At 42.5% G+C, this 25,616-nt stretch overlaps 2 protein-coding genes across 2 annotated transcripts in view; both read left to right on the top strand.

Moving 5' to 3' along the window:
* Window positions 1-3,426, top strand: part of xkr6b (XK, Kell blood group complex subunit-related family, member 6b) — a gene marked incomplete at both ends in the record, with an annotated part of 58,445 nt that extends 55,019 nt beyond the window's left edge. Inside the window, one exon of the mRNA XM_080832642.1 lies at window positions 2,450-3,426. Within this exon, the coding sequence (XP_080688768.1) occupies window positions 2,450-3,426 (977 nt within the window). The remainder of the gene's footprint in view (window positions 1-2,449) is intronic.
* Window positions 3,427-10,512: 7,086 nt separating this feature from the next.
* Window positions 10,513-25,093, top strand: ccm2 (CCM2 scaffold protein). Its single transcript, XM_080832645.1, has 10 exons — window positions 10,513-10,852; window positions 14,829-15,005; window positions 18,344-18,427; window positions 19,030-19,213; window positions 19,522-19,658; window positions 20,856-20,991; window positions 21,245-21,302; window positions 21,392-21,536; window positions 22,170-22,308; window positions 23,981-25,093. Exons 1-10 carry the CDS (start codon window positions 10,823-10,825, stop codon window positions 24,265-24,267), a joined length of 1,377 nt encoding a protein of 458 aa, XP_080688771.1. The 5' UTR covers window positions 10,513-10,822; the 3' UTR covers window positions 24,268-25,093.
* Window positions 25,094-25,616: the final 523 nt, after the last annotated feature.

The raw sequence follows: 25,616 nt of genomic DNA, 5'->3' as shown, positions 1-25,616 counted from the left end.
GGAATATGGCCCAGGACCCCAGCCATGTTTTATGAATGACTTCCTCCAGGAAGAAGTCCCATGACAAGGCCTTTAATCGTTAAGAGATGGGGTGTGTCATGGCAGATCTATATTGTATACATGAGGGGTGATGGGGGAAAAGCTGACCTGTGTGTAAAATTGACAAAAAGAAATGTAAAAACTGCCCTCCAAGAGGCTTTTTTGAATTATCAAGAGTGTATATGTGAGGACAAGCTTTTTCTGCTGATCAGCAGATAATCTGAGGTGTAGGACCATTGCTCACGTTTGAGGTGTCAGCACTGGCTGCCACGCAGATGTCTCTCTGAACAAGGAGAAGATCTATGTGCAGATGAATAGTAGTCATGACTATTTCAAAAAAACACACATAGAGCAACTGCCAGGTAAGTTTTAGAGAAACAACAAAACATTACCTCCAATGTGTGTCTTTTTTGAGCCTACCGTAGTTGGTAGGATGTGTGTGTGTGTGTTGGAGGCTTTCAGTGCATCAATGCGACTGAATTGTGAAGTTTGTGGTTTTCCGCCAAGGCAAAATAATTTATTTCAATCCATGAGGTTTACATTTCAGCAATACACATTATGAACACAAGCAACACAAGTCTTTGTCAGTGCAATGTCCTGTCAGAGTAAAATAATTAAGACACCATTCATTTGTTGTGTATTCATCTGATTTGGTTTGTCCCAGTGCTTATGCTCAGCGGAGGCCGTTAAGTCACTTTTCATTTAGCTAATAATGAGTAATTCAGTAAACAGCGTGAACATCCTCTTTTCCTTCTGTCTCTCCACCACTCTCCTCCTCCTATCTTTCGTCTCTCTCCTCTTGGTACACACACACACACACACACACACACACACACACATACACACATACACACACACACACACACACACACACACACACACACATACACCACACACACACACACACACACACACACACACACACACACACACACACACACACACACACACACCCACTGGTCTTGCAGTGGCAGAGCAAGAGAGAATAGGTTTGGTACACACACACACACACACACACACACACACACACACACACACACACACACACACACACACACACACCCACTGGTCTTGCAGTGGCAGAGCAAGAGAGAATAGGTTTGGAGAAAAGGCATGGATCCTGTCTCCCATTCTCACCCCGCTTCAGGCCACAGGCTCTGCACAGGCTCTCAGGGTTGTGCGTAGATTCAGTTAAATTATCCTTATTGAATCTGCGTTGTCTGTCTCTATTCTGTGTTGTGGCCCAGGAGCCGGGGTCCTAACTCACTCAGGTCAAGAGGCCTTATTTGCATGACTGTCATATTTACAATACGACCAACGCAAGGACTCTTAATCATAGTCAATACAAGAAGTCAGTATAACACAGAAACAAATCTAAACAGAAGAAGGGTCACTTTGTTCGCCATATAGGTTCAATGTATATATATATATATACAGTGCCACTTGAAATATGTGAACCCCTTGAGCACTTAAGACTTTTCTGTTGTTTTACCATGATTTTTTCTTTTTTTCATCACCAATTTTCCATAGATGAAATGTCAGGTTTATGTTTATCATTTGCATGTACTTGTTTAGAGGGAAATGTTTGAGTAGCCAAAAAACGACATGAAACATGGAATTAGTGTATTCGCAAAAGTAAGTGAACCCCCGGCGGCATTGGTAAAGTCAAGCAGGTAACAGATTTGGTGAAACATATTTGGGTGCTTAATTAGTCAATTAAGCAAACCAATCAACTGAGACATCCTTAGGAAAAGGGTAGGGCAACTTAAAATTAAAAGAGAGAGGAAACCAACCAAACTACTGTAGTGCCAAGGTGTACCCACACAGATCAACAATGCAGAGAGGAAACAAGATATCCGAGAACATCAGGAAGAAGGTACTGACAGCCCATCAGTCTTGGTACAGCTATAAGACCATCTCATTGGTGGAACGACCTGCCTAGCACTACCAGAGCAGAGGCGTCCCTCCCACCTTCAAGAAGCTCTTGAAGACCCAACTCTTCAGAGAGCACCTCCCTTCCTAACTGGCACCTTGGCTTAACTTGCACTTAAGCAGTGACAGTCCCGCACTTCTTTTTCCTTTTCTTTCTATGTCGTTTTCCATTTTTTTTCCATTTTTTTTTTTGCTAAATGACTAGATGTAAATGTAAATGTAAATCTCCAAAATATTCCAGCTCCATCCATTTATCCAAGACATATCCTTTAAAAATGGAGGTCATTCAAAATGACCGCATCTCTGCCTAGAAGTGGAAGCCCATCAAGACCATCACCAAGAAGCAAAGTGCTCAAGGGGTTCACATAAATAATAAAACAGAAATAAAACAATTAAAATAAGATAGAATATATAAAAGAAGGGAAAGATGCATTTGTTGTCTTTTTTCCACTCTGATATCTTTCCCATTCCCAAACAGGTGTGTCCGTGGTGGCCTCCCTGCTGTCCCTCTCCTGGGTGCTGGCCTCCTACCACAAGCTCCTCCGCGACTCGCGCGACGACCAGAGGAGCATGAGCTACCGAGGGGCGCTGATGCACCTGCTGTGGCGCATCTTCACCATCTCGTCGCGGGCCCTGTCGTTCGCGCTCTTCGCCTCCGTGTTCCACCTCTACTTCGGCATCTTCGTGGTGCTGCACTGGTGCGCCATGGCCTTCTGGGTGATCCACGGCGGCACCGACTTCTGCATGTCCAAGTGGGAGGAGGTGCTATTCAACATGGTGGTGGGCGTGGTGTACGTCTTCTGCTGGTTCAACGTCAAGGAGGGAAGGACCCGATACCGCATGGTGGCTTACTACTCTCTGGTGCTGGCCGAGAACACCCTCCTGACGGCCCTCTGGTATGCCTACCGCGACCCGGCCACCACCGACGACTACGCGGTGTCGGCCCTCTGCGGCGTCTTCCTGTGCTTCGGCTCCGGCATGGCCATCATGGTCTTCTATTACGGGGTGCTGCATCCCGTGGGACCCCGGCTGCAGGTGCTGGCCAGCTCCTGCTGTGCCGAGCTCCTCTGGGGTCTGCCCCTGCCCCCGGAGGCCGAGCCCATGGCGCCGACCCCGGGTCCCCGCAGCTCTCAGGCCACCCCGACCCGGGGGAGGGCCTCGGCCGGGGACTACGACGAGTCGGAGGAGGCCGCTACTGACACCTGCCTGCCCGTGTTCCAGGTGCGCTCCACGGAGCCGACGGACACGGCGGGACAGCCCCTCCCCCCCGAGGGGCCGCTCATCAAGATTGACATGCCTCGGAAGCGCTACCCGGCCTGGGACGCGCACTTCGTGGACCGCCGCCTGCGGAGGACCATAAACGTCTTGCAGTTCATCAGCCCCAACGCTGTGGGGATCAGGTATAGGGATGGGCCCCTGCTCTACGAGCTCCTCCAGTATGAGTCCTCGCTCTGAAGGATTCACTTTCCCTCCCTCCCTCCCCCCACCCTATCCTTATCCCCCTCTCTATTTCTCCCTCCCTCTCTCTTTCTCTCTCTCTCTTTCTCTCTCTCTCTCTTTCTCTCTCCCTCTCTCTTTCTCTCTCTCTCTCTCTTTCTCTCTCCCTCTCTCTTTCTCTCTCCCTTTGTTTCCTATTGTCTTTCTCTGAACCCTCACCTATTTCCCTGTTTCTCCCCCCCCCCCTCTCTCTCCCTCTCCCTCACCCTCTCTCTCTCCCTTTGTTTCCTGTTGTCTTTCTCTGACCCCCTCTTTTCCCTCCTATTTCCCTGTTTCCTAACTGGATCCACTTTATTCATTTGGTGCTTTCCCCTTCTGTGTTTTGTTTTGTTTTGTTTTCCCAACAGCTGAAAGAGTGTACATTATTTCTAGAGTTTGTTTAAAGACGGAACATTTATTTTGTAAAAAATGTCAAAAAATATAAGGAATGAGTGGTCATTAACTCAGAATTCCTAAGCTTCGGCTGTTGTGTGTACGTGCGTGCATACGTGTGTGTGTGTGTGTGTGTGTGTGTGTGTGTGTGTGTGTGTGTTTGTGTGTGTGTGTGTGTGTGTGTGTCACACACCTGCATAGGGGAGTGTATAGATATGAGTTTTTGAGTTTACTGTATGTGTTGACTGTGTTTTTGATTCGAGTGGTCAAATCATTTGATGGTGTGTCTTTTTCATGTTTGTCTGGCGCAAAGCATGATGGGAATGATGGAGGAATGGAGTTCTCAGCATCCTCACGCCAATATCCTGAATACCATTCTGTGCCTCATTTAATGTTGGGTGAACTTACAAATTACTTGCCATTGCATAAGGGAATAATTTAGCATAAACAAATGAGGATGATATGATGATTAAGATAAATAATCAAAGATATCTGGTAGGATAATGTAGGTCATATATATTTTTTAATTATTGAGAGCACATTTGTTTAGCAGAACATTAAAAGCACATTTTTCTCTGAGGCAATGTCCTCAGCCCTTATCAGGTTTTTGTTAGTTTAGGGAAACACTGACTGCTTATCACTGACCCCTAGTGGAATTGTTTAGTTAAAACACAGAAAAAGCAAATGATTGGATTGGTTGTAAAGATAGGATTTTATTGTTAAAAGAGATGATTTGAAAATGACGATTTAAGACAGACTTCTACAGCACAGTTGCAACTATAGCAAATTCCTATTTTCAGACCTCAACAATGGATGTTATGCAGCACCACCACGTCCCTCTCAACAACAACGGAACTGCATTTATGGTGTAAATACCAGTCCGTCCTAAATAATGATCGTGTTATGATGCGTTGACAAGATGTGTACGATACCGCAGATGTATGTGTGAAGAGAACAACAGTGCTAACCTCAGCATATGTTGCTAACACTTGTCTTTTTTAGCTGAGGCCTTAGATCAGGAACTGAGGTAATTAGCCAGCTCGGTTTTTTTTTCAGAGGAGCATTACTGTAGGCCTCCATTTGTTTTGATTTGCCCCCAGTTCCCTAATTACTTGTGAGGGCTACATGACTGCAGTCTGTTGGTGCAGGCCCCAGATTGAACCCTTTTACAGTAAGTATGCAGGCTATGCACTGTTGCAGTAGATGGAGGGGAGGTAGCACACAGGTTTGTGGTGCGATGCTGACTGCATCGCAGGCACACACAAGGAGTGTAATGCAATCCAGTTAATCTGTTCATCTGTTCTGAGGTCAAAAAGATACACTTGTGGTAGGCTACTTAATTCTCCTGCGCAACGTTCACCGCAAAAGCACAGGTGTCGATTTACAAAACAAAACGCACATTAGATGACATTTTAAATAATGGGTTTTGGACTTTCGTCATAGAGAGGACACACACACATAAGCACGCACACACACACACACGCACACACACACAAGTTGCACAAATGTGTCAGTGTGGTGCTTAAACTGCCCTTTCGAGGTCCTCCATCATTCCCGACATAACAGAGAGATACATAGGTTCATTTTCAAAAGGTCACACTGTTTTCCTCCATTCTTCTTTGTTTCCTACCCATGTCTTATTTATTTATTTGTTTATTATATCTATTCTACGATAGTTTATTTTTGATATTTGTGTATTTTGTTTATTATTGGCTTTGTTTTGCAAGATGCATGGTGCGAACACTGTCAAAACATATATGCACCTGTAAACTTGCCATTTGTTTTCCTGTCTGAAGTGATGACAAAACAATACAGGCTTTATCTTTGCCTGAATATACCTGAATTTGTACACAAGACCCATGGTGCAGTACTCCATTGCACCGCAGTCATTAAGAAGGCTCAGTGCCGTGCCATTCAGTTTGGAGCCTCTTCCTCAGTTTTGTATTTGTGGTGCATGTGGCCTCGGTGATTATCACATGCATAAGACCTTCTATCCCTTCACAAAAACACCCATGCTTAGAGGTTACACAGCTACTCCTCTCTAGACAGCCTCTTGTTTACTTTTGACCGTTAATGTTCAGTTAGCCATTTTGTACAATCTGAACCCTAGAGGGACTTTCATCGGAAGGTTTAAGCCAAAGCAACCAATTTTGAAATTGTACAACAATATAATCCAGAGGTTAGCATATAGAGGCATTTATGTCTGTTCTTTTATGTTAATCGATGCAGACGATTCACTCGATCACTCAACACCAAGGTGCACTGCGAAAGAGCATAGGCTATTAAACACCCCACTGTGCCTGTGTGACCAGCTTCAGGCAGTTTTGTTTTGTTTTGGGGGAAGTGAGGGGTTCTTGCCAGGGGTGGATAGGAATGCGAGGACAGATGAGAAAAAAACACATGGCTGTTTATCTCAATATCTGGTCTGTATGTATGTATGGATGTATGTATGGATGAACTCTCATGTATGAGTTTGTACTGTGCGTGTGTGTGTGTGTGTGTGTGTGTGTGTGTGTGTGTGTGTGTGTGTGTGTGTGTGTGTGTGTGTGTGTGTGTGTGTGTGTGTGCGTATGTGTGTGTGTGTGATGTCTAGTTTAACGCGGAGGGTATTCATCATCAGTGGAAGTGTTTAAATCTGTCCCCTGTTTGGTTCCAACCCTGGTTGCTGCTTCTGCCCCTCTGCCCCCCCCCCCCCCCTCGTGTGCGAGATCAGGTATACTCTGATGCAAAAGAGGATATTTTGAAGACATCTATCTCTCTATCTATGTACTACTACTCTAGGGTTTCAATGGGGTTCAAGCTGGGAAATCTGGAAATCCTCAGGTGACAATATACTATTTTCAAAAGCCACATGTAAGCATTCCAATAACCAAATCTCAGACCTGATTGACCAACGTCATCAGTGCAGCCAAGTCTCCCTTTTCCCCGGGGTTCCCTCTGGTTCTCCTCAGACTAATCTCCAGGTTGTGGATCTTAAAGGCGTAGTCTAGCGATGCTAGAGGAAAGTTGTTGATAGTTGAGCTCAACAGCCAATCAAATGATACGCCTCCCTTCCGGGCTCCCGTGTCGATTAGCTAAAATTGTTTATGTTTGCTCCCATTTACAGTGTTAGGACTGTGCAAACAACAGAGTTTTTGTTGAGCGTTAAACGGACACTAAACGGACAGCTAGAAGGTTGTGAGCAGCAATCCGCTGAATTTGACAATTAGCGTCTTGGATCAGAATCTTGAACTCTGCCATTTGGTTCTCTACCACGGGGAGACATGAGACCCATACGAGTTTATACCTGACCAAGAGGTCAGTCAGTCTAAACCAGCAGTCACAATCAGGGTGTTGCTATAATGGACGTGATTCTTGGTATGGAGATATGTTTCAAAAGCCCTTCCATCATGCCCCTCTAGTACCGCTTGCATCACCACTGGATCTCCAGCTCTCCTGGGTATGTGGAACTCACTGTCTCGCTGTTGTTTGCTGTGACACTAACTAGCCTACTACTACCTTGGGTTAATTGCAGCTCGTTTTGGTTTCCGTCTTTCCAAGTTTCGAGAAGGGCTGGGTGGGTCAGTTGGCTGTCAGTTGGCTGTCAGGCAACCATGATCCTCGAAGAGTGTGGGAGGTAGAGAGAGAGAGAGAGAGACACACACACATCCAGCCAGGTGCAAATATACTGTGATTACTTACTTTCAAACCCAATGTCCTCATTGGCATCACACAGGATAGTAGCCACTCTCACTATGAATGGCCAGGGGGTGGCACATTAAAGTGAGGTGCTAAATGGTCTACCTGTTTACTGTACAACACATCAGTCAGCACTGAGTCCAGACACTCAAACCCAAATACACATGTCCACGATACAGAGACAAGTGGGTGACAAAACGATCATATGCGTTACTATCCCCTATGGTGCCTTGTTTCTGTTGGGTGCTCCAGTTTGGCCATGGAAGCCAGTATAGCAAACAACAGCCGTGTCAGTGTTTCTTATGCTTTGTCTCCATCTTATATACCAGTACTGTAATTAAGATGATTTATTCAACCGTGCACAGATAATGTTTTTCTGTGTAAGAAAGCATGACTGTGCCAAAGTGAAGCTTATAATGATAGGCGGAACTCAATTACACGTGTCAACCAGACAAGGCAATACTACACATAGTTTTGAATGTTGGGTGTCCACGCCTCTGCTCTAATTGGGGGGAAATGCATTAAAACGGTCCCAACATGATCAGACCATTGCATTTGGAAACTGGATTTGAAAGGGAATTAGAATGTTTACCATCTCACCTCGGTTTGTTTGAATATTAGTCGACTGCTGAGATGAAGTTTAGCAATTTATTTGATGATTGTTAATGTACTTCTGTCTATGCCTTCCTCTGTCTTGCAAGATGAATGATCTGTAGTGCCAACACGTTAACCTTTTACTGTCTGTCGTATGTCTTGTGAACAACAAAACGTCTAGCCAAATGGAATTATGCCTGCAAAAAAAAAGAGGGTAAAAAATGTTGGGGAATGGTACATGTAGACAAGACGTGGGGGAATGGTACATGTAGACAAGGTGCTCATTCACCAGTTTCCATAAGCCCTGACTCATTCAGTGACTGTTCAAACAGCCCCTACTTCCTGACCCTTCTCCTAGCATGCCCAGAGAGAGTATCCTATGGTGATTTCCCCCCGAACACGTTTGCATGTTAGCTTTCTTGCGTATGCTGTCTCACTCATTCCCTTGATGCACATCACCGTAAAGAAACTCACTCAAGGTGTTTTTTATTTATTTATTTTTTTGGAGGGAGGGGGGTTGGATCTGTGCCACAAGCCTCTGCATTTAATCAGAGGCAAATACTCTAATTTTAAAAAAAGGTGCATTTTAGATTTGTTGTTTTTAAAAAAATATATATATTATTATTTCTCATCTTTTTTTGTTAACCTGGTGCTTATACAAACCATTTAAAAGGTGCTACAACACAATGTGGAACCTATGTTGTGTCTCTCAGGCACAGACATCATCTCTCGGACCTGCCTCGTAGAGCTAACAGCCACTGTTCCCCTTGGAATGACAAGCACCTCAGTACCGTTTACAGCAAACACTCCAGTCTCTCAAATATGGTGCCACTTATGATTTGGATATGTTTTTGTTATCTTTGTTTGTTCGTTTCTCTCTTACTTTGTATTAAATCTGCATACATATTTCTCTCATAAGAGAAAATAATAACTTTATTTGTTCCATGAAATCTCAAAAAAAGTGTACAAGGTGATTGCTGTGTTGTATATTACTGTCATCTCTTTGTCCAAACCTTGTGTGTATAACTTTTGTTATTGTTACTGTAAAATTGGCTGTAATTTTTGTTCTGAAAAAAAGAGGAAAAGATATAATGGATATTATATTTAAAATCAAATGACTATGGTTGTCAGAATAATTGCTGCTGATTTTTTAATTAATTCAGCTGGTTTGATAACTAGATTGTTGGATTGTTATTTATTCAGCTCCTCTTACACGGGGTATTTCATGAAGTTGGGACAAAGTATTTTGGTTCCACAATTTGAACCATTATAAACTGGAACATTCAATATTACGTTGGGAAGAATTCATAAATTAGGTTAAAAATAATTATTTATTTGTGGTGTCAAATATAAACAAAAGTCAATGAAATACTATTATTTAGAAACCTGATGTCCAGTATTGTATAAATTCTTATTTTTGATCAACATTGAAAATGTTAATAACATGGTGCTAATGTTTGTTTGTTTGTTTTTCTTTCATTTTTATACTTTAGTGGTTTTTAGATGACAAGAGTATTATTATGCTGAAAAAAAAAATATAATGTCAAGCCTTATTGTAGATCAATATTTCAGACTGTTCATCCCTTAAGAAAAATAAATAAATATAGTATTTCAAAGTAAACTGAAATGTACCAGAAAGTGTATACTGCTGCTTTAAGGCACAGATCTCCCACAACAGAACAGAGGTGGTTACAGATGTGTGTACAGATGTGTATGTGAATGTATAATGATACCATAGAGATAGAGATATCCCAGAGTGAAAACATGTTGTTAAATAAAGAGCAATTATTATTATTATTATTATTATTATTATCATTATTATTATTAACTTTTAGCTAACTTTGGACCATCTAAACTTGGCTGCAGGCCTAATAGTATTATCATTAATGAGTAGATAAAGACCTCAGGCCTCAAAGGTTTTCTGTGAATGGGCATAAGCCTGACAGCCAGGGTCATCAAATGTAAACTGACAAAGATAGGCCACATGGAGAGCACATGAGCCAATACAGCAACAGGTGTAGGTTTAGTGAGTCTGGAAGTCGTCCGGAAGTTTGTAGTTTTTAATTTTAGCACTTGGATACTTCCTGATGACGATCACTCAGTGTGTAATCCCAGTGAGAAGAAATTCTGAATGGTTTCTGTTTTCCCACATAAATATAGTGTGAGTAGACCAATTTCGACTTTTTTACTCATTTTTACTGAATAATCACAATTCATATTACAATGGGTTAGGCTTTTAAATGATATATATATTATCTCATTATTTAGGCAAATCAGTTCTGAAGTTACAGCCCTTACTCTGGCTTTTTTGAAAATATTTGTAACATCACTACTTTTTTCTGCTGTGCAATGCATGCTGGGCAGTAGTTCTACGCCCAAAATGGCGGCAGGATTGAAAAGTTTTATGTTGTTTTTGTTCCAGTTTGTAATCCAGATACATGAAGACTGAAGTTATGTCTAAACAAAAACTGTTCTCGAATGCACGTTTTTGATTAAGTAGTTTCTGCAGTGGAACAGACGAGTTTTTTTTTTGACGAGGCTAGATTGCAAAATCAAACCATTTTCAACCCGGGGGGATGCCCAAGCTCTATTTTACATTGGGAAAGTGCCACCATTTATGCCGCTGAAGCAGGCAACCAGATGTCATTAATCTCGGAGACCCCGTCCGATTTCCTAGCTCATTAAAAATGAAGAGCATTCGCATATAAACATGGATGATGACGTGAAGAAAGTAAAAAAGGTAAGTGTTATCTCAGTCAAACAGTCGCATTGCTCCGAAGCTTGCTTCCCATGACCAGGCACTGAACAGCTGCTTTTGCAAAGCTAGCTAGGATAGCAGGCGTGCTCTACCCTTTACCCTCCACGACAGCAAAAGTAGAAATGCAACTTGCGGTAACGATTGTACGGTTGAAGAGACTCACAACTTCATACACATTGTGGTGAACTAAATATGTGACTATCAACTCCACTCTTCATTAAACTCATTTAAATAGCCAACCAGTGGAGTGTGGCTCATAGTTAGCGCGGCTAATAAATTAGCAAATCAGGATAACTGTCACAGGTCGTGAATAACTGGGTACCTTTAATCACGCACATTTTTGTTGTCACGTAAGTTATCTATCTTACATATTGACATTGCTATTTAATATTATTGTTTTTTAATTTGTGTTGCTTTATATCCTATACCGTCACAATATCCTACCATGTTTCGTAATGTTTGTTTAACATATCGTTTAAGTTTTCAATAGTATTAAGACTTGCCACATCTGAAGAGGCACCTCAAGTCAAAAGTAAAGTGCCCTCGTGCAATGTAATAGCCTAGTCAGTTTGTAGATAAACATGATGTGGTGTTCCTTTGGAAGGGAGGTGCTCTCACGCGAATAATTGCACCTCGTTGTGTATGAATTCATACTTCCTGAACTGACTTTCTTATCGTTGAAAAATATGGACGTCAGCCTTGCCCAGTGTCTTTGATATATTCTAGACTTTCCCATTAGAACATGAACCTGATGTCATTTTTTTAGTTGGACTATGAAGGCAAGCAGATGCATTCCTCTGGTTATCTCAAATCACAGTAGCCCCACATTTGTTGCCCAGATTTTTCCCTATCAGAAGCACACAAAGATGGGAAAATAGAAGGCAGGGCTTTCCCTGTACCGGACAGGATATGACGGCCCTCTGTCTGCCTACACAGCCAAGGGTAGGGATCCGAAGTGTGTTCTAGAAATCTCCCTCTGTCTGGGAAACAACTTGTTAAGAGCGGACAGGCTGAACTTCAACAACAGCCGTGGCCTTTGGACAGCCTGAAACTACTCAAGGACAGACATTCAACCCAACACTGTGAAAGTTTGCTAATTTAACACACTTTTCTGTTACAGAAAGGCCCAATATACATTCCTTATTTCAAGGAAAACAGCCTTCAAGATAATTATAAAATATTAAAAAAGGTACTTTTTTGAGTGACTAAATATAAACTTGCCACAGATGTTGGTCTGTGTTAACTCACCGGAGGGTTCTTTGGTGATGTCGGTGGAGTTCAAAGAAAAGTTATACCCGCTCTATTCTGGCCTCCTTTGAAGGCTTGGTTCCTCCTGTAAGTGGGCATTTTGTCTAGTTCAACATTGGCCTTGTTCACCAGTGTTTGTAGACCGCTAAGATAATAAACAACATGAGCTACAGGAGGGCAAACTCAAACAGTTATGTTTGGGTGAGCTGGGATATGTCCAAAAAAAAAAATGCTCAAAATGTCCACTAGGAGGAACCATTGCTGTGCAGAGTGATGTTCCACAGTTTAATGAACAGTAGCAAACGTTTTCTTCAACCAAGTGTCGTCAATATGGTTTCCTTAACCAGAGAACCAGAGTGATATAGCAGTGTTTGTTCAGATGCGTTTTGGTATTCATCGTGGCCAAAGTTCCTTACTTTGTACTGTGTTGGTGTCTGCTATTTGCATTGAATGGATGGCTCATATTTAGAGGTTTGGTTTTGGTTGTGATGGTTGTCAACTATACTGAGAGTCTCCATAAAAGTGAAAGGTGATCATAACCCCTTGGTCTATGTGGAATATTTGAATATGGTCTTAAACACTAGTGAAAAGTAAAGTTATGTTTTATGATGAGGAACCAGGTGAGAAATTATCTCTGCCAACACATTTAAAAAAAATCCCTCTGCCTCACATGCTGGAAAAAAAGCTATATATATATAGAGAGAGAGCGAGACAAAGAAAGACGGAGAGAGAGAAAGAAAAGACAACATCTGTGGGCTTGTGTTACCCCTAGTTGTGACATGTTGATGTGGCCATGGCGACTAAGAGTGCAGTGGAGGCTGCTTAATAATTTAGGCGAATACGGTGAGACCCAACCAGCCACTTTTGTGTGGGATCGTGTGTCACCCATCAGGTCATCAAAACGTTGAGAGCCAGTATCCTGCCTGCAAAGGCTCCTGGCTGCTGCAATATCGCTTGACTCAGTCAGTCAGTGTCTTGTTCATGATTTTAGTTCGATTTGTCCTATCTGTGAGTTCTACAGATTCTACATTTATTGGCTCTAAAAAAAAACACAGATTCATATGTTCTGAGAATCTCAATCTCAAATGCATTTAGGTTAAACCTGTTTTGTTTTGGTAACCGTATGAGACTGTGGTTTTCTCTGAATGGTCTGCGGTAGAATTGCCCATGTTTGTATTAGGCTATGACTTTTTTTAGTTCCTGCTTTCCTTTATGTGAAACAGTCCTCTCTAAAGTTTCAGTTGTTCAGAGTATTTTTGAGTCGCGAGTTTCATCACAGGAAGTGGTGGTTTTGTGTCCTTCCTGTATGACATTGGCAGAGTTCTAGCTACAGAGTAGGAGAGTGTTTGTGTCTTAAGTGTGTGTGTGTGTGTGTGTGTGTGTGTGTGTGTTTTTTTTGGGTGAGATGCACAGTTTGCGGGGGAATGGGGGGGAGTGGGGCGCTCTGACTAGTGGGAGGTGGCCCCCACATCAGAGATAATCAGACCTCAGGTTACCTGCTAACAAGTGCAAGAGACAGACACAGAGAGAGAGTGAGCGAGCAGCCGGACTGACGCCCGTTGTGGATGTAGTTGTCTTTGTCGTTGCTGTCGTTTTTCTCTCAGTGTCAGACCTTTTTGGGGGGAAGCGTCCATGGATTATGAGGTAGGACCAACCAGCCACCCAGCAGGTTCCCTTTTAGCTGTTTGTGTAAAATAATAAGCTTTGACGATTCAGAATGAGGATAATCTGGACATTGAAGTCATTATGATGATGCGTTTTTGTTGGGGTTTTGCGTACATGGGCCTACAAGTGTGACAGAGAAAAAATAAATATAAAGGTTTAGAAATCCTCTTTTAGAGTTTCTAGGTTTCGTGTTTTCTTTTCTAGTTTGGAGAAAGAGGAAGGAAAATGCAGTTTGCTTTTTATTATATTCTGAGCCGAGGTTAGTGGTCTGTTCTAAGCCACAGATAAATAGCCCATTTTTTTTCCATGGCCGCTAGTATCATTACCCTCTGTTTAACATTTATGGCTGCCATTTAAAAAAAAAAAAAAAAAAAAACTCCAGCCAATGCAGTCTTTGGATCGTGTGGTTCTTTCTCAGCCCAAGTCAAATAGTTGAGTTTTGGGGTAACAGGGTCAGTGTTAGCGTGCAACCCATTTGTCAAATGGAATTGGCACTGACTGTAGATGTTTGTGCTAAAGACATTTGAAGCAGAGATGGGTATAAGAGAATGTCTGCATGCAGAGGAACTTCACTGCTTGCCTGTAGGTCTCTCAGACCAGAGCAAGAGTTATTTGACGGTGATGGTGGGCACTGTTTTTTTACGGACAATATTGTTCATAAACACACATTCTTTTTTCTATTGTGTTCAATAACATGATGGTGAATGCTTCTGGCCATACATGACCACCAAAACATGGTCCAGGACAGGACAGGACAGAACAGAACAGAACAGACAGTCAGTCACCATACAAAGTAGTGTAGCAGAAAACAACATGAGTGCCTCGCCCTCCATATCATTCACTCAGAAGATGGCTCGTCAAAGCTAACCATTACCCACACTCTTCAATCTTTGGATCTCATTACATTTCCTGTGTAATGGTTGCTACCGTTGCCATAGTGATGGAATAGGATAACCTCACAATGACACCCGCTGCTGTTCTTTTCTTTTTGTTTGTGTTTTTTCCTCTCCTCATCTCTCTCTTCTCTCATTCGCTCCTTCCTTAGCCTGGTCTCGTGTCACCTTTCAAGCGTGTCTTCCTGAAGGGGGAGAAAGGGAGGGACAAGAAGGCCCAGGAGAAGTCGTCGGAGCGACGGGCCCTGCACACCTTTTCCCTCTCTCTCCCAGACCACCGCATTGACCCCGACATCCTGCTCAACGACTACATCGAGAAAGAGGTCAAGGTAAGACCACTGAGTTTCCCCAACTGTACCGATTTAGGTGGGAGCCAAATGGCTTTCATGGCCTGAAACCTTAAAAAAGAAATCAGGGAAGCTGGTCGCCTAAGTCTTGATCTGATTTAAAGTTAGAGTTTGCGATTGTAGTGAGAGGTTTGTTGATATTTGACCTAAACAACCAATCAAATTATACCCCTCCCTTCCATACTAGAGGACCTTGAGGGACAGTTTGCTAAATTTGAAAAAAAGTGTATTGAATTAGAATTGTGGTCTGTACCTTTTAACGTTATGACTACAAAGTGGGCATTCCAACCCATTTTCACGGCTTAATTTTTTTCTCAGGTGTGCTTAGCTTATGTAATATTTCCTCCACATCTACCTGAATTGAACTACAGCCTAAAACCTACACTAAAACCTGGCATAGCTTTTCCCCATGCACTAGTGTAGATATCAGATGGTTGACCACTGCGCATAGAGCTGGAATGTTACATTTTCACGATTATAGTCTGGAACTGCTTCTCGCAAGAATCGGAATAGGCCATTCTGAGGGTCCACCAATAAGACACCAGTGTGGGTGGCTTAGTGTGATGTTGAAGTGAAATTTAGTTTGAAATGTAGTGACAACAATGGCAGCAGTGCTAGAGCTAGATGAAGCGATACAAAAAGTTGTAGCCGCAATGGCAAAAACTGAACCTAGAGCAAGACAAATATTTAAAATCTTTCATCGAAAGCAAAGATATTGTTAGGCCTATATATTGTTATATATATATCAGCTTGCAACATTGATAGCAAACTAGAAAATGCATTTCCTGAAGGAAATACCAGTGCATGAAATGCAAAGGTTAAGAAAGGAAGAAGAAAAGAAAGAAGAGTGAAAGAAGGAAAGAAGAAAGGAAAGAAGAGTGGAAGAAGGAAAGACAAAAGGAAAGAAGAGTGAAGAAAGGAGAGAAGAGTGGAAGAAGGAAAGAAGAAAGGAAAGAAGAGTGAAAGAAGGAAAGAAGAAAAGAAAGAAGAGTGAAGAAAGGAAAGAAGAGTGAAAGAAGGAAAGAAGAAAAGAAAGAAGAGTGAAATAATGAAAGAAGAAAGGAAAGAAGAGTGAAGGAAGGAAAGAAGAGTGGAAGAAGGAAATAAGAAAAGAAAGAAGAGTGAAAGAAGGAAAGAATAAAGGAAAGAAGAGTGTAAGAAGGAAAGAAGAGTGAAGAAAGGAAAGAAAAGTGGAAGAAGGAAAGAAGAAAAAAGAAAGGCAAGAAGAGTGGAAGAAGGAAAGAAAAATGGAAGAAGAAAATAAGAAAGGAAAGAAGAGTGGAAGAAGGAAAGAAGAGTGGAAGAAGGAAAGAAGAGTGAACAAGAGTGGCTCTGGATGAAGAGATAAAGAGAGAGTGAAAATATTGAAAAAAGGAGATAAAAATGGAGTGAAGAAGAGAGATTGAGTGTGAGAGAAAGTTGACTGAGAGAGAAAGATGGAGAGATGGAGAGAAAAAAAATAGAGAATGGATGGTGTCTTAATGTTCCTAGTTACAGTTAAATTGAGAGGGACAGAGAGAGAAGAGGTTCCTTTGATTTGGCACAGGTGTCAGTAAAGCACAGGTGCAAGCCAGTTTAAAGACCCTATTATGATGTCATAATGGCCCAATGTAAGTCAATGGGAGACATTTATATTCGTTTTTCTTTAATATCTTAAAAAGTATAAAGTTTAGAAAAGTGAAAAATACATAGCATAAGTGTTGTTTACAAGACCTACGCGACAAAGTTTGAATGAAGTTTCTACGTTAAGCGGTTCGGGCTGAATTAATCGCAGAAAAAGGTAACAAGAATAAGAAGAAGAAGAAGAAGAAGAAGAAGAAGAAGCCTAGGAATAACAATACAGGGCATTTCATGCACTGTAATCAGAGTGTATAGCAATCCCATAGTGGTCAATGCCAATTGGTTAAAGGCTGGTCCAGTGGTTTCAAAATGAACCTACGTCTACACCCATTTGCATGCATTGACTGAACACAATCCGCATTGGAGCGAGGCCAGCCCCTATTCACAAAGGTTATACCAGGCTAATGGTCTGGTACATACAGTACCAGTCAAAAGTTTGGACACACCTTCTCATTGAATGGTTTTACATTGCCCTGTTGAAATACAAATGCTGGTCCCACTAAGCGCAAACCAGATGGGATGGCATGTCGCTGCAGAATGCTGTGGTAGCCATGCTGGTTTAGTATGCCTTGAACTTTGAATAAATAACAAAACAGTGTCACCAGCAAATCACCCCCACACCATCACACCTCCTCCTCCATGCATGTTGGTGGTATTTCTATGGGAACCACACATGTAGAAACCATCCGCTCACTTCTTCTGTGTCTTACAAAGGCACGGCCGGTGGAACCAAAAATCTCAAATTTGGACTCATTAGACCAAAGTAGATTTCCACTGGTTAAATGTCCATTCCTTGTGTTTCTTGGCCCAAGAAAATCTCTTCTTCGTGTTGTTCTCCCTCAGTAGTGGTTTCTTTGCAGCAATTCCACCAGGAAGGCGTGATTCACGCAGTCTCCTCTGAACAGTTGATGTTGAACTGTGTCTGCTAGTGGACTCTGCAAAGCATTTATGTAGGCTCTAATCTGAGGTACTGTTAATTGGCGCTTTCTGAGGCTGGTAACTCTGATGAACTTCTCCTCTGCAGCAGAGGTAACTCTTGGTCTTCCTGTCCTGGGGTGGTCCTCATGAGAGCCAGTTTCATCATAGTATTTTATGGTTTCCGCTACTGCACTTGAGGATACATTCAAAGTTCTTGAAATCTTCAAGAATTCCTGACCTTCCTGTCTTAAATAAATGATGGATGGTCGTTTCTTTTTACTTAGTTGAGTGGTTCTTGCCATAATATGGATTAGAACTGTAGTCAAATCGGCCTATTCACTGTATAAAACTGTGCACCAACCCTGCCTCTGCACAACACTACTGATGGTATCAAACACCTTAAGAAGGCAAGAAATTCCACAAATGAACTGTTGACAAGGCACACCTGGTAATTGAAAACCATTCCAGGTGACTACCTCGTGAAGCTGCTTGAAAGAATGCCAAGTGCGCAAAATTGTCATCAAAGCAAAAGGTGGCTACTTTGAAGAATCAAAAATATACCAAATATTCTGGTTTATTTAACACTTTTTTTGTTTACCACATAACTCCATATGTGTTCCTTCATAGTTTTAATGTCTTCAATATTAATCTGCAATGTAGAAAAAATTACAATAAATAAAAACCATTAGGCCTACATGAGAAGGTGTGTCCAAACTTTTGACTGGTACTGTACATGGAATGTATTTTTAACCACACACTTCATGTGCCTGTTTTTGCAACAGTATCTGGGCCAGCTGACATCGGTTCCTGGCTACCTGAACCCCTCCAGTCGCACCGACGTGCTGCAACTCATAGACAACGCCAGGGTAAGTTACTCTGCATTTGCATCGAGTCATTTGAACCACACTTTGATTCCAAGCAACATACAGTGCCGCTTGAAAGTATGTTTCATGTAGTTTTTTGGCTACTCACACAATTCCCTCTAAACAAGTACATGCAATTGATAAACATAAACCTGACATTTCATAAATGGAAAATTGGTTCTGAAAAAATAGAAAAATCATGGTAAAACAACAGAAAACTCTTAACTGCTCAAGGGGTTCACATACTTTCAAGCGGCACTGTATCTATGAGGTACATTGCAAGCAAATGGGTGATTTAAGGATGAAACATAGAAAGCAACATCGAAACTAGAAGTTACCTCAAGGGAAAACTGGAAATGGAAACATGTCAAAAGTATTCTTTCTTTCTTTTTTCATTAATTGTGCACACTCTTCCTCTCTTTCTACCCTTCCCCTTTTCTGTACTATTGTCCGTCTCTCACCTCTCCTGTCATTGTTATTGTCTTTCTCTCCCTTCACCTCCGTTCTCTCTCTCTCTCTCTCTGTCCTCCTCTGTTCTTTCTCTCTCTCTCCCCCTCTCTCTCTTTCTCCTGCTCCTCTGTCTCTTTCCCCCCCTCTCCATTCAGAAGTCTCACCAGTTGGTGGGCAACCTGACATCAGATCAGGATGCGGTGGTGAGCCTGTCTGCGTACAATGTCAAGCTGACGCGCCGCGACACCGAGGACATCATCCTGCGAGTGCCCATACACGACATCGCCGCAGTCTCCTACATCAGGGATGACTCGCTGCACCTAGTGCTGCTCAAGACCGGTGAGTCCCAGTGGGTCCACAAATGTCTGATTTCCATACACATGTTTTACCGAGGTAGCTGTACAGGATGTATATTTCACCAGAATTATTATGCATTTCTGCGCATGTTTCATTTGTTTAGGTACTTAAGCTGCAGAGTTGAGGCCCTGGAAGTGTAAACAAATATATATGTGTGTGTGTGTGTGTGTGTGTGTGTGTGTGTGTGTGTGTGTGTGTGTGTGTGTGTGTGTGTGTGTCTGTGTCTGTGTCTGTGTCTGTGTGTGTGTGTGTGTGTGTGTGTGTGTGTGTGTGTGTGTGTGTGTGTGTAGCCCAGGAGGTGGGAAGCTCACCTTGTCCCAGCACATGTATGGAGCTGTCTAAGTCTGCCACCATGGGCTCGCTGTCGGAGAGCGGCGCGGTGCTGGTGGAGGCGTGCTCTCTGCTCGTGCTTGCTGTAGACAACAAGGTGAGTAGCGCTCAAAACTCTGAACCAGGACATTGAGGACACCTTAAGTGGGCCTATGTTTGAATCTGTGTCCGTGTGTGGTGGTGGTGGTGGTGGTGGTTGTTTAGATGCTTTTTGGCTCTGCGTATGAGGAGTTATTCAAAGCTGTCTGATCAGCTTTTCAAGCTATGCAGAAGACTATGTTGAAAAACTGATGTGGAGAAACACAAGCAATTCTCTCAAGTTAATATAAATGTATTTCCCTGACTTCTAAGATAGTTTCTGCTAGACAGTGATTTGTTACTGTGATGTATAGTTTCCCCAGCCTCTAGCTCACACATCCAGTCTCTCTCTCTCTCTCTCTCTCTCTCACACGCACACTCTCACAGACATACACACTCACTCACACACACTCACACAGTCCAACAACAGTGTCCAGTGTTCACTTTCTTGGAGCCACGTAAAGCACACGTGCCAGTTAAAACATGCATCTTAGCTGTTCATTAAGTTGCTTTGGATTCAAATACCTGCTAAATGAAGTCATGTAAAATGTAAATGTATACAATATCAAAGAGTGTCAGAAGGTGTGGACACCGTTAGAGGACTAGAGAACTAGGAATTCCAGCTAAACTTGTTCAGAGCTCAAGTTAAGTTGTAGTTGTGAATGCTAGTAACAGATCTAAATGGTGTCCAGAAGTGCCTGTCTGACTAGTAGAGTAAGCCCTTTATTCCTATTTTCAGACGTTGAAGGTCATTTTGTTGATGTGTTGAAATATTTGTTCAACCTTGTCCTACTGTTTTCACTGGGCTGAAATCCATTTTCGACGTGTGGTACTCATTATTTGTGATGAGAGTCAATAGACTTGTTAAAACTGATGCTCTATTACAATGGGTGTGTATTTTTGTTAGTGTCTTCCTTTGAACCCCGCCATCTGGAAATGTCTGAATTGGTTTGGAAATTGTATATGCTGTCATCGTTCCCACTCATATTAAGGCCTCATTTCTCTACGCCTGTCTCTAGACATACATGTTAATGTATGGGTCGGGATGGCATCACACTAGCCACATATACATCTGGATCTGTGAGATTACTGTGACACTAATGGCGCCATTCCAATGTCTTATTCCTCTGTGATGCTACACAAAACGTGTGCTACTCAAACAAATGTGTTGACCTCGTGAGACAGAGGTGTCCTAACGGCTATGTTCCTGTTGCAGGGAGCTGCTGAAGAACTGTGCCTGCTCCTCAGTCAGGTCTTCCAGATCGTCTACACAGAGTCCACCATCGATTTCCTGGACAGGGCCATCTTTGACGGAGCCACCACCCCCACGCGTCACCACTCCCTCTACAGCGGTGAGACCCACAGAGAGGCACCATGGGGATTTACTTTGTGTGTGTGTGTGTGTGTGTGTGTGTGTATATCTCTCTCTCTCTCTCTAATATACACCAGAGCACTGACTAGTTATAGTTTAAGGACAGCGTATACAGTCAGACAGTGTCAGATGGCAGGTATGCTCTAAAATGCTAGCTAACTAGAATGCTAGCTAATGCTAACTGTGTCAGTGTCTGTGTTGAAAAATGTGATGTCTCCCTCTGCTTGAATCAGATGACTCCTCGAGCAAAGTGGATGTCAAAGAGGCGTTCGAAGCTGAAGCCAGCACCTTGTAAGTGTGACTTGTTTTTCAAGAACTACCTGATGAGTGGTTTGTTGGGGCGTCTTCCTCTAACGTACATTTCCCTTCCCCAATCGAAGCTCATTCCAGAGTTCTCTGGAGGCGGGTGGAGACTCGCCTTGCCCCTCCCCATCCTCCACGCCTGCGTCGCCGCAGCCCAAAACAGCCAGCGACAGCGAGCTTAGCACCACCGCTGCGGAGCTTCTGCAAGACTACATGACCACGGTGTGTGTGTGTGTGTGTGTGTGCGCGCACCATCGTATACGCTTGTGTGTGTTTACAAATATAGACTAAGCACAGTCAGTGTGTGAAATGTAATTGTCGATGTTTAAGTGTCTATTTCTGGTTTGTTGTGACCGGTCTCTGACTAACTCAACACCACAGCTGCAGAGCTTGTTTCATAGCCATATGACTATGGTGTTTGTGTGCATATGTTTGCATTTGTTTGTAGATCAACACGACAGCAACAACACTAAATCCAGTTGAACTTGTACTGACTCGTAATTCTCTCCTACTGATAATCTGCTGGTAAAAGTTATCAGATACAGCCCTAAATGCTAACACATCTATCTCAGTCTCACAATTTCATTTCTCTTCACCCTCCTCTGATGGGTCACTCATGGGGTTGCGGATATATCGGATAAAAAAAAAAATTCTAAGTGTCAATCAACTTTTTCTTAGGATTTTTAAGGGTTAGGGTTAGGGTTAGATTATAAGGCTAAAAAATAGGTCTCGGTACCCCTACCAATGCCTAAAAGTACGGTACACTTCCAGTATGACGTCATATGACGTCATTTTTTTATCCGAATAATCTGCAACCCACTCACTGCCCCTCTCTTCCTCCTCCTCCTCCTCCAGCTGAGGACTAAGCTCTCCTCGCAGGAGATCCAGCAGTTCGCCACACTGCTGCACGAGTATCGCAACGGCTCCTCCATCCACGAGTTCTGCATCAACCTCCGGCAGCTGTACGGAGACAGCAGGAAGTTTCTCTTGCTCGGTACGCCCCCCACTTCCTGTTGACACAGGAAATACTTTGACACTTTACTTTAAACCTTGTATGCATGAAACATTATGAACACATTTGTAAATAGAATTGCACTGCTGCACTCGTAATGAATTATTATGTTGTATTAATCGTCCTTAACAACTATTGTCATGAAAGCTTTTATGAAGACACATATGGCTCAATAACAAGCATTTGGTGAATAGACAGCATTCAACATAAGCCAAAGATGTCACCAGTGCCACTATCAAGTGGTAAAATAAACATTCTGACAATACAATACCATTGCTTTATGAATGCAGTCATTACTATGTATAAATAATTATAAAGACTTATGGCAATCATGAAGAAGCATTACGAATATTTTTTTTTACGTTTTATGAATGTGTTTATAATGTTTTATGGAGACCGTAGGGTTTAAGTAAAGCATTACTAATTTAAATACATTAATAATAATGCTCACAGATCTGTGTGTAATTCTTTCATCATAGATGTGTGTCAGTCAAGATGTTGGACCAACTGATCTAGGATTAGCCATATTATAGGCTGATGATATCCAGAGTTTTTAACCACCAGAGCGTGGTCCACCCTGGCCTGCTTCTGGGCAGAAACCCTGTACATTCCCAGACCCTTAGGCCAGCTGTTCCACTGCTCCAGATTTTTGAGAGCTCTTGGTCTTAACCACACAAATGTAATAGATGGCTGCCTTTCCTGACTCAATTACTACTGGGAGATCTCTTTTCTCCTGATGGCTTGGCTGTTTAAAGCTGAAACCTCGAGGCAGAGACTGTGTTTGGACTTCGGTCCCCTTAGCCAACTCAACCAGTTCTCTGTTCTGAACAAAACCGCCAGTGGTCTGAGCAGAATTATGCAGACAGTACAGCCTAGTCAGCAAAGTCCCTTCTCATGTCCTTTGAAATCACTGTCCCCCAATCTGCAAGAGTCTTTTTCTGTTTCAACTGTTGTAATGACACAATCCTCTGTGGTGACAGATGCAGCACGCAGTCCTGTAAACAGAGAGCCATCCTAACGGTAGTCTGTCTCTCCAAACACACAAGTGATCGGCTTTTTTATCAACAAACAGCGCCCTCCTGTGTTAATTGCAGGAAATGAACAACCTGAATTTACAAACCTGCAAGTTCCATTTGCTAGTGAAATTACCAAAGACGATGTAGCTTTATTGACAGCATATTACTGTGTTCATTGTGGTCTGGATGAAATGTCTTTTTTGGTTAATGGCAGAGGTAATTACCCACTGTACTTAACTGTTAAACCAACCCTCTGAACTTGCTGATTCATGGACTACCATATGCTTCTCAGATTAGAGCTGTTGGGCTAACGCTAAACTGAGCGAAGAAGTAGTCTTTTTTTTTTATTTTAAATGTAATTTTTTAATAATTTTTTTTAATTTTATTGTATTATTATAGTTAATTTCTAATATGTAGGCACTCTGAGATTCTTTGGAATGAAAAGTGCGTTAAAAATAAAATTAATTATTATTATTATTATTATTATTATTATTATTATTATTAGTCGGGCAAAGCAAGGGTGGGTGCTGGTTCTGGACATTGTCATGACCTGATATGACATTCACATTGGCCCTTTCTGCTTATCTCTTCCTTCCTTTTTCATCTTTTTTTTCATACTTTCTTTCTCTCTCTCTCAGGCCTGCGGCCATTTATTCCCGAGAAGGACAGCCAGCATTTTGAGAACTTCCTGGAGACCATCGGCGTGAAGGACGGCCGTGGCATCATCACCGACAGCTTCGGCCGCTACCGGCGCACGGCCAGCTCGGCCTCGGACTCCACCACCAACGGCAACGGGGCGGCCGGCGGCTCCGACGAAGCCCTTGCACCTTCCGAGGGTGACGAGTGGGACCGCATGATCTCGGACATCAGCAACGACATTGAAGCGCTCGGCTGTCACATGGACCAGGAAGGGACCGGGCCCTGAGGAAAGGTCCAGAAGGCGACGGGGGTCACATGGGCAGGGTGGGTGACTCGCGCACACAATGGGGGGCTGCAACCCTGTGATCATGTGATCTTGTGATACCCATCTCCTCTCCAATCACAATCATGCTGGAACTCGTACTGTGTTGTAGAGACACTGTCCTGTGACTGGTTGGTGTTCAGTCTCAAACCCAGGTGTCTCTAGCGAATTCGCTGTCATTCAAATTGGATGACCCCCCCCCCCCCCCCATGTTTGTTCGAGAAACTCGTCTATGGTGAGGAAGAAAGGCCCCTAGAATTCCTCACTCTGTTTATTGGCAGTATCTGCTAGTTTATGGGCCTGGACTGTGTTCCTTTGATCATTTTTACCCTCAGAGTCAAAGCCTTTTCTGTAGCTGTATTAACACAATATTATGACTGAAGTTGTAATGTGATTTTATGGTTTATTTCACAGTGTAGCTATGTTAGCGAAGGGGGGAAAAAAAGGTTTATTTTTACCCACTTTAATTTGTATTTTAACCGTGTGTATGTTACTTTTTAAACATGTTTAACGTTGCAGTTGGAGCTGTTGGTAAGTTGCGTGTGGTTGTCACATGAGAGATGCATCAGTAGTCTTATCATTTTGACTGAATACCTAGAACATTTGAGAAGAGCGACAAGGCCTAACTCTGGCTGACTGAAACAGCAGTGTTGGTTCTTTATGTTATTTTTTACTAAAGTGTTGATCCAGCTTTGGCAATATTCTATCACGTTGTGCTTTCAAGGACTTTGATTACTTTGTGCCTTTATTTGAGTAACCCATGGATTGTATCATCTGACACGGATGTGAAGATCACTGTGTAATCTGTACAGAACATATGTGACTGTAATAAATATCACGTGCAGTAATGCAACACGTCTCATCTCTCTGTCCGCATTGTTGATGTGGAGCCAAGAAGACTTTCTTAAGTACACTTTCTGTGAACTTTAGCGGATCACTCCCCATGGTCCCATAGCCATCAATTTTGTGTGTGTGCGTGCTCAAAAAAAAACCTCTGGTGGTTGTACACAGTTCTGGCTATGTAAAAAGGAAACAAACAAGATCTAGCTATCAACAATTACAGCCAATCAGCATGTTTCATAGGAGCAGGGAAAAGAGGGGTGTCATTTCATTGGCTGTTGAGCTCCAACCAGCCTTTCACCAGAATTGCAGACTACACCTTTTAATGAGATTAACATCACTGATCTTATGGGAACCAATCTCACCCTTTTTTTTCCACCTCTTTCTCCGTTTCATAATATATTTTTTCAGCTATAAAGAAGATAATCCTCCCTTCAGCAATATGCAGCCAGGTGAAAAAACTACCCAGTGGT

The sequence above is a fragment of the Sprattus sprattus genome (assembly GCF_963457725.1).
Source record: "Sprattus sprattus genome assembly, chromosome: 2".
NCBI lineage: Eukaryota > Metazoa > Chordata > Actinopteri > Clupeiformes > Clupeidae > Sprattus > Sprattus sprattus.
This window is presented reverse-complemented; position numbering and strand designations above follow the sequence as displayed.

Coding starts and splice junctions, on each gene's coding strand:
- ccm2 (XM_080832645.1), top strand. CDS start 10,823: ATGGATGATGACGTGAAGAAAGTAAAAAAG. Junction 15,006..18,343: donor ACATCGAGAAAGAGGTCAAG/GTAAGACCACTG, acceptor TTTTTGCAACAG/TATCTGGGCCAGCTGACATC. Junction 19,214..19,521: donor CCTAGTGCTGCTCAAGACCG/GTGAGTCCCAGT, acceptor GTGTGTGTGTAG/CCCAGGAGGTGGGAAGCTCA.